Source organism: Chelonoidis abingdonii, chromosome 2 (genome assembly GCF_003597395.2).
Source record: "Chelonoidis abingdonii isolate Lonesome George chromosome 2, CheloAbing_2.0, whole genome shotgun sequence".
Classification (NCBI taxonomy): Eukaryota; Metazoa; Chordata; order Testudines; family Testudinidae; genus Chelonoidis; species Chelonoidis abingdonii.
In genome coordinates this window covers 33089722-33107363 of record NC_133770.1, presented here as the reverse complement: position 1 = coordinate 33107363, position 17642 = coordinate 33089722, and the positions used below count along the sequence as shown (strand labels likewise).

Sequence of the window (17642 nt, the reverse complement as noted above, 5' to 3'; positions counted from 1 at the left end):
AGAGTAGCTGCAGATGAAGTAAACCCAGACATGTGTGCTTTGTTGCAGAAACTTTTTTAAATAGAAAATTATCTGACTTAAACATGAAACCATAAGCTGATTCCATATGTAAAGAAAACCAAAAGAAAACCAACTTCTTGCTCCTTGAAGAATTTTGAGTTTGGTTTTTTTCCCTTACACTTTTTGCAAATAGTTTGACCCTGAAAGTACAAATCTGCTCGTTCTGGCTGGTTTTGTCAAAGGGGAGGCACTGCCTTTCACTGTTTTGAAGGGTTTAGGAGGAGACTGAGGCCAAGATTTTTAAGTAACTAGTGATTTTGGGTGCCCAATTTGAGATTACTTTAGAGGGGCCTGGATTTTCAAAGTGGTTGTTCAGCACTTCTGAATGTCTAGTAGATGTCAAAATAGATTTAGGAGACTAACTTTAAACTCCTGTTTTTGAAAATCTTGTCCTAATTGTGTCACAGGTTATTCAGAGCGTTCAGTAACTAAAGTAAAGCTTTCCATCAAGGGTTTTAATGTAGAACTTGTCTTTCTTCACACGTGCTTTTGATTACTAATTGTAATATTCAGATAATGAATAAAGGTCTTTTTAAAAAAAAATATTCTTGGCTCTGAGTCCTCTGCTCAGACTAACATAGAGCATTTAGTTAATTGGAAAATGAAACTTTTACAAGTAATCACAAGACTCTTTTCATGAAAGTGAGTTATTACCTTAATGTTCTCTGATTGTCATAACTTGGAATCCCCTTGCAGTTTCTTTTTTTAATATAATTATACCAAGAAGAATTTTCATGTTCTGCCTGTAACTGTCTCAACTGCTGCTGTTTCCAATATCGTTCAGCAGCCAGCTAATCTCTTGCTGCCAAAGAACAGTGTAATATGGAAAATGAGACAGTGTGATTTTTTTGTTGTTTGGTAACATGACTGGCTACACCATTCCACGTTGTCTGATTCTCTAAGGTGATGTTAATTATTTTACATGCTCCTTCTTCTGGTTTGGAGACCTTTGGCCAGTCAGTGGAGTCTGTGCGTGCGGCTTTACATCCACCAGATGATGTCCCTGTGAAGAATTGGCACATGCATCTTGCATTGCTTGATTTAATGTTTCTCAGATTGTGCGGGTATTCGGTGCTGCACTGGATTTCACATCACTGAGCTAGCTGGCTGGCCGTGCGCTCCACAACGCTAGCAATAGCTGTTTTCCTTCAACATGAGCCATTTGTTTTGCAGTTGGAAGCAGACAAAAGGGAGAGCAGCAAGTAAGGGCTATTGGAAAAGAGAAGTGTGTGTACTTCTTTTGGCAAGGGAGGCACTCCACAGTGAGCGAGAAGGGGACGTCAGCACTGATGACTGTGGAGCTTGATGAAGAGAGAGGAGCACAGGTGAGCTGCCAACATACCCACTATGTAGAAAGTGCTATGGGAAAACTGTACTAAAAAATTCTAGTACTGTCCAAATACCCAAATTTGGTGAGTAAATGTGGTGGTGGGATTTGGGGATCATCTTTTTTTGGCTCCCTTTTAATGCAGAAGGTGTACCTATTGCCACTACATCTACATATACAGCCCTCCAAAGTCCCCTTTGGACTTGCAGAACAACATTCCAGCATTGTAAAAAAAAATTGGCTTCTTTGTGGATTATGTAATTCCAAGATCTGCCTTCTGGGAAGTCTGAGGAAGAATGTTTCTTCTCTTTCCCCCTGCTGTAGGTAAAGGCATAACTTGTAGATACATCCCCTGCCTTCAGGTTCAGAATCCAATTAAGGAATTCATATTCTCTCACACAACGAGTATCCAAAGAGCTCCAGTCATTCTGCTAAGCCCCATCAGAAGCATTTTCTGCCAGGCCAAGACAAAATTGAATTGTCTTTGCAAAGTATTGTAATGACATAGCTTGGGGAGCAGGCATGGGGTGAAGGGAGCAAAGGATATGATCTCATTTGATACCTCCCATATCAAATTCTGTGCAAGTGATTATAAACCAGTCTGTCCTATCCATTTAATAAGCAGCAATGTCAGTTCGATAATGACAAAACTTTTTAAGGCTTCATAGAAGCCAGCATTTTAAGCAATGTTAAAGCATATTTGTACAGATGCTTCCTGACTTACGCAAGTGTTCCATTTTGGCATGCCTTGTGTAACTTGAATTGTCATAAGTTGGAAACGTATACCTGACCATTACGCAAAAAAAAACCCAAAACCTCCTATTTCTAGCTTACGGAACTTTTTCCGTAAGTGTGGATTTGCATAAATTGGGATTGCGTAACCAGGGGGCATCTGTCTGATTTTTATAATCTTTAGGGCTGGCATATAACTATTGTCTCAAAATGTCTCAGTTCTTTGAGAAGATGGCTCCTGCCGTTAATGGACTTCAATGCTGTTTGAAAATAAACCAATTTAAATTACAATATAGTCAGTGCTAATTATCCTCTGAAATTTAAGATTGCTGAACACCGCAATGTGGGTACAGGTTCCTCTTAGTTATGCAGTTCCTAACCAGAACAACATGTATGAGTCCCACTGAATGTTGATGTATTTGGCAGCTCAAACAATAGTGTTTTAACATATTAGAAAAACCACCCTTGTGGGTGGCCAGGACTATACTATTTTTAATACTCTGCCAAGATGCAGTTTTTCCTCAATCTTTAAATTAATTTGCTGTGGTTTCGGTATTGTGGTGCTCTCCATTTCTAGGTACAAGTGCTTCAAGGAAAAGAACCACCATGCTTTTTGCAGTGCTTCCAAGGAGGGATGGTTGTGCATGCTGGAAGAAGGGAAGAGGAAGAAGAAAATACACAAAGTAAATCACTTATTAGATACGTTTTTTCTGCTCCATGGTCCTCCTTTTCTGGAAAAATGGATTTTTAGATGAAGGCTAAACTAGCTCTCATTCTATAACAAAGGGAATAGTGGAGCTTCTTCTGTAGATGATCTTTATCACGGGGCTTATACTCATGCTTTCATTTTAGTTCACTCCTCACTTAAAATGTGTTTTGTCAACCCAAGAGCAAATTCATTTTGCTGTACATACATTTATATTGTCCCCTTTGCTTTAAGATGCTTCTCTGTTTTACACAGCAAAAAAATTATTAGTAACATTGCCAGAATGTAATAAAGCTTTTGTCCTGTTTGTGCCCATTCCAGGTGACTGGAGGCTGTACTGTGTACGAGGAGAAGTTTCCATTGAAGGAAATTTACTTGAAGTAGCATGTCACTGCAGCAGCCTAAGGTCCAGGACGTCTATGATTGTTCTCAATATAAATAAAGCCCTTATCTATCTGTGGCATGGCTGCAAAGCACAGTCTCACACAAAGGATGTAGGAAGAACAGCAGCCAATAAAATAAAAGAACAGTAAGTAGCTGACTTATACCTTCAAGATATTTGCATTCTGTAGCTGGATTATTAAATGTAGCTGTCTGCCCAAAAAAACCCCAGCAACCCTCCAGTAGCACTGATCTTGAGTGGGTTAAGAGATTGCAGCAAGGATGCATGTTGGGAGAGGAGGAATGGACAGGACACCTCATTCATTATGTGCACACTCTGATTTTCACACAATCCCAATAGGGTGAGATATACTTACTGTTCTTGCAGTATTGAATTGCCATTCCCGTTAAAGCAATATGTTTTCAATCTCTGGGAGACAGAAGAGCATCTAAAAGTAAAGATTCAACTATGACCTAACAGAGGTGATAGAATAAGAAAAAGCCTTATGAGAGACAAAGTTGGACCAGGCTAGAGAAGGAAGCTTGCAATTGGCACTGATAGGAGATGGAAAGGAGAAACTGAAGAATTGGTAAAGAGCTCACATGAACATTCTCTCACGCTCTGCATATGTGCTCAGTCGTACAAATAAATACCATTACTGAAATGTCAGACCGTACATTGTTATTTCCTGTATTGATTTTCATATGGATTAGGCTGGCAAAAAGGAAGTGCCAGTGTCAGAGAGTCAGTCTTTGGACTGACTTGGGCTGCTGACAAGTACATGAAGCTGGATGATGTTGGAAGTAAGGGTATTGGGTTCACATCACTTCTTTGTGTTGCAGATGTCCATTGGAAGCTGGATTGCACAGCAGCAGCAACGTGACAATACATGAATGTGATGAAGGGTCAGAGCCATTGGGAATCTGGGATGCATTAGGAAGGAGAGATCGAAAAGCCTATGATTGCATGTTGCAAGGTAGTATTGCAGTCCAGTGATCTTCACCTACATGTTACTATGTTGTAGGGCTATAAAATACATTGTTTTTTAGTTGAACTTGTTTCCGTTGTTGATGTGAAACTTTTTAGCAATAGTCAGAGCCCTGGTGAAGTCAAGAAGTCACTGGAGAATAAAATATGCTTTCTGCCACACACAAGTGAATCTATTGGTGTCTGGCAATGCAAGGGGCCAGAGAGTGAAGTGTCCTCCCCCCACACACACGTAGAACAGAGCAGCAGTTAACTCTTAGCCCACCAGATATGTTGCAGTTCTCCTCTGGAAGGATTGGATGATGGTTTTGTGTTTAATCATTGACCTCTCTTCTGGAACTGCCAACAAAGATGATAGTTGTGGGACAGATTTACAATATGAAAATCTGTCAGTTAAGTAGTAGATATGTGAAGTTCTTCGAGTGCTTGCTCATATCGATTCCAATTAGGTGCGTGCATGACGAATGCACGTTCGTAGGAAGATTTTTACCCTAGCAACACTCGGTGGGTCGGCTGGGTCGCCTCCTAGAGTGGCGCCGCCATGGCGCCAGATATATACCTCTGCTGACCCAACAGCCCTTCAGTTCCTTCTTACCACCCGTGTCGGTCATTGAAACAGTGGAGCGCGGCTTAGCTGATCTCCACTTCCCTAGCTACTCGTAGTTCTCTCATTATTCTTGGGTATATAGTTGAAATTTCTATAGTTGCAGTTAATTCTTATTCGTTTTTATAACATTGTTAGTGTATATAGTTAAGAGGGGTTCGGGGATTAGCATCGTTCTCTCTCCCCGTGGGTGAAGAGACATAAGACTCCCGCTGCTTCTGTGCCACCTGCACCGCAGTCAGAGCACCCGGCTAGATCGGACCACCCGGCACCTACACCTGCCGCGGCACCGACAATGTTGGCACCGTCAATTCCGGTCCCGCAAGGGTTGTCGAGTCCGGTACCTGAAAGCTCCCCAGTGAGAACCGTGGTTGAGCTTACTATTCCCTGCACGCCGGAGACATTTTCCATGGTGAGGGAGCTGATCGCGATGACAGAGTCTGCCCTGCCTCAACCCCCGGCACTGCTGGTGCGGGTCATACAATAGGCAAGCGGGCCTTGATGAGTCCACCATCTGTTGGCACTGAAGAGTGGCACCGCTCACGATCGCGATCCCGCTGGCATTCTCGGTCCCATTGCCGCTCCCTGTCCCGGCACCAATCCCCTTCTCGGTACCGGTCGCACTCGCAGCACCGATCAGCGTCCCGTTTGCTGGCCCGGTACTCTCGGCACCGATCCAGCTCGCAGCACCGCTACAGGCACTGTGACTCTCGCAGCCACTCCAGATGCCGAGCTTCGAGATCTTGGTCAACCTCCCAGTACCGCTCCAGTTGTAGGTCCCGATCTCCTTCCCAGTACCGGTATGGCTTCCGGTACCGATCCCCGGTGCCGCAGAGAGCGAGATCAATCATAGAGTGAGACTCTCTTCCCAGGGGTTTTCAGCCCCTCCTTGGCCATCCCGACACGCATCGGTGTCCTCTCATGTGGACAGTTCCCATGCACAGGATCATGACTCCGATGTGCCCACCAGAATCTTCCAGGAGACCCAGGCCCAAGATCAAGGCCCTCATCGATGGTCATTCTGGACACCTTGGGCGTATTACCAGGCCCAAGGTGTACCTCCAGTCCCATCTCGCTCTGCTCCATCGGAGCATTGGGTGCTGGACGCAACTATCAGCCGCCCCCCCTCCTACCGGTACGGAGGAAGCGCCTGTTTGGCCACCAGACTCCCAAATCCCACTGGAGCCGGAGGTCGTCCAAGAGCAAGAGTCCACACAGGGCCCGCTTGTCTCTGGCCTCTCCTCTTCCTCCTCTCCTGATGAGGCGGTAGCTGGAACATCCTCCATGGGCCCTTCTCCAATTGACCTGAGGGCCCATCAGGACCTCTTGAGATGTGTGGCACTCAATATGAATCTTCAGGTAGAGGAGGTACCGGAGATAGAGGACCCGATGGTGGGTATTCTGTTGGCTGACGCCCCCACAAGAGTGGTCTTACCATTCATCCGGACAATCCAGGCCAATGCTGATACCATCTGGCAGTCTCCAGCCTCTATTCCACCCACTGCCAGGGGAGTTGAGCGCAAGTACATGGTGGCCTCTAAGGGGTACGAGTACCTGTACGTCCATCCTCCTCCCTCCTCCCTTGTCGTACAGTCTGTCAATGAGAGGGAACGCCATGCCCAGCAAACTCCGGCTCCAAAATCGAAGGAGGCTAGGTGCATGGACTTACTGGGCCGTAAGGTATACTCTGCAGGGGCCCTCCAATTCCAGGTGGCAAACCAGCAAGCCCTGCTTAGCCGCTACAACTACAACACCTGGGCGGCGGTGGGCAAGTTCACGGAGTTAGTCCCTCAAGACTCCCGTCAAGAGTTTGCTGCCCTCTTGGAGGAGGGGAAGAAGGTGGCGATGACTTCCCTCTAGGCCTCACTGGATGCAGCAGACTCCGCAGCCAGGACTCTGGCCTCGGGAGTTGCCATAAGACGCATTTCATGGCTTCAAGTGTCAGGCCTCCCGCCGGAACTACAGCATACCATACAGGACTTACCCTTTGACAGTGAGGCCTCTTTTCTGAAAAGACTGACCCCAGGCTGCAAAGCCTGAAAGACAACAGGGTCATTATGCTCTCTCTCGGCATGCACCCGCTCGTGACTCAGCGCCGGCCTTTCCGGCGCCAGCCTCACCGCCCTTGCCCTCCACCTAGACAGAGGCAGGACTTTGGCAGAAGGTGTGGTTGAGCAGGTCATAGATGGCAGTCAGGACCCCAAGGGGGCCAAAATCAGGGTCCCTCCAAGCCACCTACGGGGTCAAAGCCAAACTTTTGAAGGTGCGCCCAAGGACGGCGTACCAGGTACTTTCCAGGATCCTTTCCCTCCCTTTTACAACTGCCTCTCCTTTTTCCTCCCTGCGTGGTCCCAGCTAACTTCGGATCGTTGGGTCCTACGCACAGTGGAACTTGGGTACCACCTCCAGCTTATTTTGCCCCTCCCTTTCCACCCCCCATCCTCGTCCCTCTTCAGGGACCCCTCTCACGAGCAACTCCTCTTACAAGAGGTGCGGACGCTTTTTGCCATGGGAGCCATAGAGGAGGTACCAAAGGACGAAAGGGGCAAGGGGTTCTACTCCCGCGATTTCCTAATCCCCAAGGTGAAGGGAGGTCTCAGACCTATCCTAGACCTGCAAGAACTCAACAAGTTCATGATAAAGTTGAAGTTCTGCATGGTATCCCTGGGGACCATCATCCCATCCTTGGATCCCGGAGACTGGTATGCCGCCCTCAATATGAAAGACGCGTATTTTCACATTGCCATTTATCCTCCACACAGATGGTACCTCCAGTTTGTAGCAAACCGTCAACATTTCCAGTTTACAGTCCTTCCGTTCGGCCTCTCTACAGCCACAAGAGTATTCACAAAGTGCATGGCTGTAGTCACCGCCTCCTGCCACCGCCGTCGGATACAAGTTTTTCCGTATCTCGATGATTGGCTCGTTCGAGGGTGACTTGTGCCTTGGAGGCCCCATCATGTGGACTTCGTCAAGGACCTATTCATGAGTCTAGGCCTGATGATCAATATGGAGAAATCCACTCTGGTTCCCACACAGAGAATAGACTTCATTGGGGCCATCCTGGACTCCAGTCTCGCCAGAGCCTGCTTACCACAGCCTCGGTTTCAGGCAATGGTAACAATTATCCGAGGCCTACAGAACTTCCCAACAACTTCAGCTCGCACTTGTCTCAGTCTCCTGGGTCACATGGCTGCCTGCACGTTCGTGACCAAACACACCAGGCTACGCCTCTGTTCCCTCCAATCTTGGCTCACCTTGGTATACCACCCGGGCAGAGACACCGTAGACATGATATTCACGATTCCCCTGAGCATCCTAGGCTCCCTCGAGTGGTGATTGACTCCCTCCCTGGTGTGTGCAGGGATGCCGTTCCATCCGCCTCAGCCTTCTATGTCCCTGATGACTGACGCGTCATCTCTCGGCTGGGGTGCTCACCTCGGCCATCTTTGCACTCAAGGCCTTTGGTCATCTCAGGAGCTGGCCTTGTACATCAATGTCCGAGAGCTGAAAGCAATCCGCCTTGCGTTCCAGGCATTTCAACAGCATTTGCACGGCCGTTGTGTCTCAGTGTTCACAGACAACACAACAGCCATGTATTACATAAACAAGCACGGAGGGACACAGTCCTCAATCCTTTGTCAGGAAATCATCCAGCTTTGGGACTTCTGTATCGCCCACTCGATAGACCTGGTAGCGTCTTTTCTCCCAGGGGTTTGGAAAACTCTGGCAGATCGACTCAGCAGATCCTTCCTGTCTCACGAGTGGTCGATTCATCCGGACGTTATTCATTCTGTTTTCCAGAAGTGGGGCTTTCCCCATATAGACCTCTTCGCTTCCCGCTAGAACAGGAAATGCCAGATGTTCTGCTCCTTCCAAGGCCTTTCCCTGGGCTCGATCTCGGATGCTTTCCTGATGCCATGGACGAGCCAACTGCTTTACACCTTTCCACCGTTCCCACTGGTTCACAGTGTCCTGATAAAGCGCCGCAGGGACAGAGCTCGCTTGATCATGATCGCTCCAGCGTGGCCCATGCTGCTTGACCTGTCGATAGCCAACCCAATTACCCTGCCTCTTCGCCCAGACCTCATAACTCAGGACCATGGAAGACTTCACCACCCAGACCTGCAGTCCCTTCACCTGACAGCATGGCTGCTGCATGGTTAAGCCAGTCCGAGTTACGTTGCTCTGCCTCAGTACAACAAGTACTCCTGGGTAGCAGGAAACCTTCCACTCGGTCAACGTATCTAGCCAAGTGGAAGCGTTTCTCCTGCTGATGCTAAACGCATAATGTTACTGCCACCGAGGTCTCAATCCCCACCATCTTGGACTACCTCTGGTCTCTCAAACAACAGGGCCTAGCGGTATCATCATTGAGGGTGCACTTGGTGGCCATCTCTACCTTCCACCCAGGGGAAAGTGTCCGCTCCGTGTTCTCACACCCTATGGTTTCTAGGTTCCTCAAGGGCTTGGACCGCCTATACCCCCAAGTACGCCGTCCCGCCCAACCTGGGACCTCAACCTGGTTCTAACCAGACTTATGTCTGCCCCTTTCGAGCCGTTAGCAACCTGCTCACTACTATACCTGTCCTGGAAGACAGCTTTCCTCATAGCCACTACATCGGCCAGATGAGTCTCTGAGCTTAGGGCTCTCACGGTGGACCCACTGTATACTGTGTTTCACAAGGACAAGGTGCAGTTGAGACCATACCGGTTTTCCTCCCTAAAGTGGTATCAGCCTTTCATATCAATCCGGATATCTTCCTTCTGGTCTTCTTCCCAAAGCCACACTCATCACGACGGGAACAACAATTGCACTCCAACTCTTCAACGCCGCGGCAGCTGAGTGAAGCGGCCCTACCTGTCTCCTCCCAGAGGATCTCATCTTGGGTGAGGCATGCATCCGTCTTTATGACTTGGCTCATGTTCCCTGAGCCACTACCGCACATTCTACCAGGGCTCAGGGCTTCAGTTCGCCTTCTCGCTCATGGTACCCATCCAGGAATAGGTTTCAAGCTTACCTGGTCCTTGGTCCACACCTTTGCCTCCAATTACGCTCTGGTTCAAGCAGTCAGAGATGACGCGCATTTGATTTCAGCAGTTCTGCATTCTGCACATTCTCACTCTGACCCCACCACCTAGTACGACGCAGGCTTGAGCACCAATTGGAATCGATATGAGCAAGCACTCGGAAGAAGAAAAGACTGGTTACTCACCTTTGAAACGTTGTTCTGTTCGAGATATGTAGTGCTCATATCGCATGTCCACACCCACCCTCCTTCCCCTCTGTCAGAGTAGCCGGCAAGAAGGAACTGAAGGGCCGTTGGGTCGGCAGGGGTATATATCCAGCGCCATGGCGGCGCCACTCTAGGAGGCGACCCAGCCGACCCACTGAGTGTTGCTAGGGTAAAAATCTTCCGACGAACGTGCACACGGCACGCACACACCTAACTGGAATGGATATGAGCAACACATCTCGAAGAACAACAGTTACGAAGGTGAGTAACCATCTTTTAGCCTGTCTCACAAAGCCACAGAACAGTCAGCCACCAAGGATATGTCTAAACTGCAATTAAAAACCCATGGCTGGCTCATGCTAGCCGACTGGGGCTTGCAGGGCAGTTTAATTGCAGCATAGCTTTTTGGACTCTAAGACCTGTAAGATGGGAGGGCCCCAGGGCTCAGACTGCAGCCTGAGCCTGAACATCTACACCCCATTTAAGTAGCCCCTTCTCCCGAACCCCATGAGTACCACTCAGCTGGTGTGAGTCTAATTGTAGTGTGGACATAGCTGAAATGGCTGGTCACTGCTAGCCAGGGTTGGATTCAAAATGGTGGCTAAAGCTAAAATGCTTTCTATCCCAGCCATTGCCAGTCTCTTTTCCTGATTATTCAAAAGCCAAAGTGTAATGTAGCAAGCGTAAATGCAGCTTTTCAAATTAACTTTGTTCTGTTGTACTAGACATTTTTGTTTTTTGCTCTATTAGATCCTGGAAAGTTTAACTTCATCCCCCGCCTATTCATCCTCAGCAGTTCATCAGGAGACTTCTCAGCCACTGAATATATATATCCTGCAAGAGATCCCACTGTTGTCAATTCCATGCCATTCCTGCAGGAGGATCTCTACACTGCCCCACAGCCAGGTACAGAAGCAGACTATTGATGTAAATACTGCACTGATCCCAGCTACGATATCCAGGAATAAGTGGCCCAAATACAGAGACCCCTAGTATAAAGTTATTCTAACATGTAAGTAGAGAAACATACTGACAAGAGTTATTGAACAATGGTGACCTATAAAAGTATTCATGCAACAAGCAAGTAGGGAGGGAAAAGGCATAGTCCCATGCTGCTTTGCACTGGGATGCAATAAGTATAACTCCTGGGGGAATTCTGCACCTAAAAATTCTGCACACAATATGTTAAAATTCTTCATATTTTGTCAAAATAACATTGTATGATCACAACAGTTTGTTGTTTTGGTGATTTATTTCAAATACCTCTGAGCACTAGATTCCCCCAGGAGTAGAAAGTTTAAAGAAATCCCTATGACAACCCAGTTCCTGTTTCTCTGCATCCTCCCTCACAAAGCCCAGTTGCAGGACCAGACTCCCATGCCCTCGCCCCCCCCAGAGCCCAGCTGTGGGGCCCCCGCAAGTCAGACACCCATATCCTCCCACCCAGAGTCCAGCCTCAGGGCAACCCCCAACCCAGACACCCACACCTCCTCTCCCCAGTGCCCACTTGCAGCTGCCTGGAACTCTCCAGCAGTGTCCTGTATTTGCAAGCTGGGAAGCTGGGCTCTGCCTGGTCTAGCAGTCCCTAGTGGCAGCCAGCAGTTCTGCAGCATCAGTTCTGAAGAGAAAAAGGAAATTCTGTACAGAACATTAATTCTGCACAAATGCCGCATTGTGCAGTGGCACAGAATTCCCCTAGGAGTAGAGCATAATAATAATTCAGGTTTAATTAATAGCAGTAGTGCTTTAGTGTGTGTAAAACCAGGAAGGGTTCAACCTTTAGCAACAAAAGATTGAAATTTCCACTTTACAGATACTTAAAACCAATTAAATGTATTTGTACACAAACTATTACTAAAGAAAGCGCACTGTTTCCTGTGGGGAGCCAGAGCTCAGCCCTTTGCTGCTTGGGTTTACAGAAATCTCTGTGGTTGGATAAGAAATGACATTGATGGACTCTAAGATGAGTCTCATTTGTCCAACCAAAATAGGCTGCTGTTAGTCAAGGCTACGCAGTTTATCTTACGGAGAAACCTAGTAAAACACATACGGACTAAATCTCTGCTATTTTTGGATCTTCTTTGGCTGCATAGCACTCTTCCTTGTTGACAATCACCATGAAGTGTATCTTTGGCAAGGCTGGTGGCCTGTAGAAAACAAAATAACTGGATCAGCTCGAATCCGATGGGCTACAGACAGGAAATGTGCCATGGAGACAGTACTCCAATACTGCAAAGGTAAGAAGAAAGCTACTCTGTGCCAGTGTTGATCCTGACTGTTTTAAGGTTTCTATAGTAACACTCCCCACAGTATTTAAGTGCTCCCCAGGTAAACTAAATCAGCACTGTGAGGTCATTAGTAAACTTCAAGGAATTTGTCTATTCTTTCCCCCAATCCTTCCATCAGGATTAGAGGCCTCTGTTGGGAAGCAGTGTTTCATTATAGTTAAATCATCTTGCTTGTGATGTGAGTGTACTTTCTCAAAGAAGAAAGTGGGCAGATGGTGGATTAGTCTGATCTCTGGAAATTCATGCTATTACAGAACCCCCTTTAATGCTGAATGCTGTGGCTCCAGCTCTAATGTGCTTCGTCCAGGGTTTTGTAAAGTGTATTGTCCCAAAAGAATGGTTGGAGATGCAATTGCTGATGTAACTGGGTTCTGATTTGTTGATGGCTTTGAAAATCAGGAACAAGGCTTTGAACTGACAAGCTGGAAGCTGACTGGGAGTTCGTGTAAGGAGCAAAGCATGGGGTGATGTGCTCACAGTGGCCTGCCTCACAAAGTAGACAACCAGATATGATCTGCACAGGTTAGAGCCTCTGCACTGCTACCATATATCGCCCCACATACAGTGATCCAAGCTTGAACTGATGAATGTGTGGATTGCGGTGGCTGGATTCTGATTTTGGATGAAGGGATGGAGTTTCCTTGGAAGCAGAGGACAGAAAAAGATTCAAGCTTGGAGATGACAAGAAAAGGACCCTGAGACATCTCACCTCTCTGACAAATAGGGGTTGGATGATGAAAGGGTGTGGGATATCTTCATTGGAAGAAGAGCACATTGACTAAGCTGTTATTTCAGAGCATTTCCTCCATCTGACCAGCATCACCCCAATTTGGTTTGAGCCAACCCTTCCCAGATACAACTAAAGAGCTGATCTCTAGTGGCATTGTGACATCCTCAGTGGCATTGGTTTCAGCTGTGGTAAATGAACCGTACAACTCAAATATTGTTGGGAGCTGTGTCAGTGGCACCTTCCAACTTCTCCAGTGGTCTGCCTCCTATGTGAAAGAGCTGGAGAGGCGGTAGGAATAAATGTTGAACTCCACGTGTGTGGGCCCTTGGGGAAGAAGGTGTCAGTGACTGATCACTGCTCTCTGGGTCCAGGTAGGAGAGGAATGATTGTCATTATGCTACTGTGCCATCTACTCCTGTTGTGTCACCTAAATGGATCAGTAACACCTTGTGGATGAGTGTGGAAAGTCACCAAAAAGCTGAGTATTGAAACATGATGTGTATCCATTGCTATGCAGAGGTCCTCTTCCTGTGCCACTGGAGCACTCTTTGTGCAGAATTCTGATGTACATCCAGGATGTTGGCAGATTTTTTCACGTGTTGGCCTCGAGTTGTTTCCAGTTGAAGTAGAAATTAGAGGTTAAAGGTGGAGCAGTAGTTGGAAAGGCCCTTGTGCACCACATGCTGGTTTTTTGAGGACTGGGCAGGCTATTGCAGCTCTGAGATTCTGAAGGACATGGTGGTGACAATACCACCTAACTCTTACATCGTTTTTTCTATCTGTAGATCTCAAAGCACTTGACTAACGAGGTCAGTATCATTATCCCCTTTTTTACAGATGAGGCATAGAGGTGCAGTGCCCAGGTCACTCAGCAAGCCAATGGAAGAGCCTTGAATAGAATCCAGTTCTCCTGAGACACAGTACAGTGCTCCAGCTGCTAGACAATCAGGGCCGGTGCAACCATTTAGGCGAACTAGGCGGTTGCCTAGGGCGCCAAGATTTGGGGGCACCAAAAAGTGGCGCCCCCAAAAAAATTTTTTAAATGGCTTGCAGCCGCTGCGCTGGAGGGGCTGAGCTGCTTGGCAGCAGCAGCTGCGGCCCACAAAAACACTGATCGAGTACGGACCCGTTCGGACGCCAAGGTGTCCCCGGCGTCAGGCGCGCTGGTCAGCACGCCCTGAGTCAGGAGCCGCCGCCCGGCGGCAGCCCAGGGCGCCCCCCGGTCCAGGGAGCCGCAGTCCCCTAGCATGGCCCCCCCCCCCCCCCGTCAGCGAGCCGCCGCCACAGCCCGGCAGCTCAGGGCGCCCCCCCGGGGTCAGGGAGCTGCGAGACCCACGCGCGGGGCGGCGAAATGTCCCGGCGCCTAGGGCGCCAGAAACTCTAGCGCCGGTCCTGTAGACAATACAGCATCCTGTTAATGGAAACTTTTTTTCCCCTGGCTTTCATCAAAGAGCAGGGGGCAGGTTGTAACTGGAATGTGCCTCCGGACTCCTTGAATTTCAGTGACTGTAATGGTAGCAGGGTGGCGAATGCTGTCTGCAGTGGTTTGGATTTTCTGCCTCTCTGTTTCCTCATATTTTAATGCAAAGTAGGATGAGAGCTCCTCCGTGGTCTGCACTTGGGATTATGTGTCACAAACTGATTAATTGCTTTGCTAAGTGCAGAGCGCTTTTGGCTATGATTTTTCAGCTGCGGAGGCTGTGGAGTTGAAAGCTCCCTGTGCTCCATTTCCAGGTGCGGAAAGAGCTATTTGTGCTGTTGATGTAGCAAGCTTTTCCACCATCAAAGTCCTAATATTTTACCTATGCACTTCCCCTTCTAAAATCAGTCTGAATCCCAGGATGATTTCAATTGCAGTGGAGGAGGAGGAGCTAGGTTTGTGGCCACAGTGTCAGTGGGAGTAGATACTATTTGGCTATGATGTTCTACTGGTTTCTTAGCTTTTTGGGCCTGTGGGTTGAGTGCTTCTCCTGTCAGATATGCTGAAAACTTTACAGGAATTAATCTTTCATGGGTTAGCTAGCACTGGTTTTTCATTGCCCTAATAAGATGGCACAATTAAATAGCAAGAAATATAAATACTGCAGTTATACTAAAAGTAAGAGAATAGCAAGAAGGATCTGGTTAAGTGCATAATCAGAAGAATATAAGTGTGTTTTATTACTTTTTTTGGCTTATAGCCAGCATTCAAACTACAAGATTATACTTTGGTTTGTATGCTTGGATAACAGCTTGAATATTCCTAGCAGCACTCGTTGCTTCTTTTGTGCACAAATCTCTTTATCTAACCTGTCAGATTTTCTTGAAACTTTCTGAAGCTTTATCTGCTAAATCAGCAGACTGCTTTGGAGCACTGAGCTCCCACATAGGGGAGAGAGTGTGTGTGCTGCAGTTCAGATTCTTGCATAAGAAAGGCAAACCAGCTTGAGTAGAGGGCATAGTTCACATCATTAACTGAAATGATGAAAATGTTTCTCCACTCAAAAATTAAATTGTCCCACCAGATGGCTAAGCCAATATTAGAGCATTATCTGTCACAAGCAACCCTTCCTATATTCCACCACTAGTATCACTAGTGTTCCTTACTGTGTAGACTAGGCTGACAAATTTTGCAAATTGCAGAGTTTCAAATCGCTGTCATAGTATTATATGGCAAATTCAAGCAGTTTCCACAATGCAATTGTGGAACAGGAGGATTCAGATGATAAATCCCTTGTCTAAATTGTATAGTTGAAGGATTCTGATTTGTTGCTAATTTGTTCATTGGGATACTTGAGATTAAAGCTCTGTAGATTAGTCTGTTTTGTGCGACTAAATTCTTCCTAATCTGTTTGCTACTAAATGTTTGACCTCAAACAAAACATGGACTGCTCACAGTTTGCAGAGTTACTGAGAAAGTGGTTGTGATGGTTCTCTGGGTACCCAGGACTGTGAGTCACCTTGTTATCCTCTGCCTTTGGTGTGAGGAGAGTCTTCCTTGTGCCTATTTGGGTGTCAGCTTCCTAAAACCACCAGCCTGTTACCCACCCAAAAACAATCCCCTGGGCTATGCCAGCCCTAGCTTTGCCTTGCAGTGTCACAGTAGGTGCATCCCAGTCTGAGAGTCCTTTTGAAGCATTCCCCTGTGATATCCAGCCCCTCATGCTGGCTTCTCACAGAACTGCCAGGTTCCCAAACAGAACACACCAACTTGTAAGAGTCAACTCAGAATTAGCATTTTGCTTAATATCACACTTGGATATATTTATAATGTAAACAAGGATAAGTTTATCATCAAAGATTCAAATGATAGTGAGTAGGAAAGTTGGAAACAAATGGTTACATATGAAATAAAATCATAACATGCTAGCTTAACTAACAGGTTAACCTGTCTAAAGAAGTTCATCTGACCCAAAGTCCTCTGCAGCGTTTTCAACCAAGGCTGCTTGAGAGCCCGTTTTTATGAATGGAAACGTGCTGTCCATTTACTTCCTAGGTGCAGGGTGAGGCTGTGTCTTCTTTGCCTCCTAGATATACCCCCAAAGATCATTTTCTTTACTCTTAGCCGGCAAAAGCCCCCTCTACTTCTCCCTGTGGATTGGGTTTTTTTCCCTGTGTGCGCCTTCCCTGTTGACTTCACATCTCTTCCTTAAAGTTTGACTTCATGTGTAGATGGGCATCCATTGTGTTAGCTTACAATGCTTGATTTACATCCCAACAGAGAGTGCCATTGCTCACTTTCCCTCTTGTCTGGAGGAAAACCTGTTTTGCACCTTTGCTGTTGCTTAATGCCTTGATACAGACATGAAAACCACATTTTCAGTATATATACATAACTCCTTACATTGTATCTATACATGGAATTCACAACAATATTAATGACCCAGCTGACAGTGGATTTCATTTGAAAACGCCCATGGCATTCTTTGGTAGACTAGAATGTAAGCACCAAACTTAACGAGATTTCTGCAACCTCTCTGCTCCCCCTTGTCAGTTGGCATTCGGTGGTTCTTGGGTCATCATGGTGAAGAGAACTCTGGCAGTGTCTGGTCTCTCAGATTTCATTGATCCCTGTCTGTCTGGTTTACTTGCAGCTGTAGTGTGTAGTTTCCATGACTGACTTTCTGGTAACAGATGGTGATTAGGTATCCATGCTGACTCCTCTAGATCTGCCTGCTGCTTTTATTACCATGAACCGCACACAGTTTTAAGCCCAGACAGTGAGTGCAATAGACAGGATCACTCTTGATCCTGGATTGGTGCTGTTTGTCCTCTAAGATCCTAGAATGCTTGGTAATTCTGTTCTCATTCCTCATACTCTGTGTATGGGAGACTGCTAGGGGAGACGGCAAGGTGGTTTATGCCAATGACAAGCTTTGTCTTCATTTCATCTAACCCATGAGTTGCCATGTTGTCGTCATCTTTCTCGGTGCCTACCTGAGATAGGGACTTGGTGTAGAGTGAGCTGGATGAGGCTCCAGGCAAGATAGTATGAGGCTGTTTGGAGAAATTATGTCTGTCTCCATTTTAAGGATGTTTGTCCACCCTTCTTCAGGAGTATTCACCATGTAGGAGCACTCGGGGGTACCTCATTGCTATGAATTGAGCTG

The 17642-nt window shown here is 46.9% G+C and overlaps 1 protein-coding gene across 24 annotated transcripts in view; it reads left to right on the top strand.

Moving 5' to 3' along the window:
- Positions 1-17642, top strand: part of SVIL (supervillin) — a 248950-nt gene that overhangs the window by 226346 nt on the left and 4962 nt on the right. For all 24 annotated transcript variants that reach the window (XM_075062240.1, XM_075062242.1, XM_075062243.1 and 21 more), the window contains 6 exons: positions 1234-1385; positions 2697-2802; positions 3147-3354; positions 4050-4183; positions 10786-10941; positions 12129-12272. In XM_075062240.1, the coding sequence (XP_074918341.1) occupies positions 1234-1385; positions 2697-2802; positions 3147-3354; positions 4050-4183; positions 10786-10941; positions 12129-12272 (900 nt within the window). The remainder of the gene's footprint in view (positions 1-1233; positions 1386-2696; positions 2803-3146; positions 3355-4049; positions 4184-10785; positions 10942-12128; positions 12273-17642) is intronic.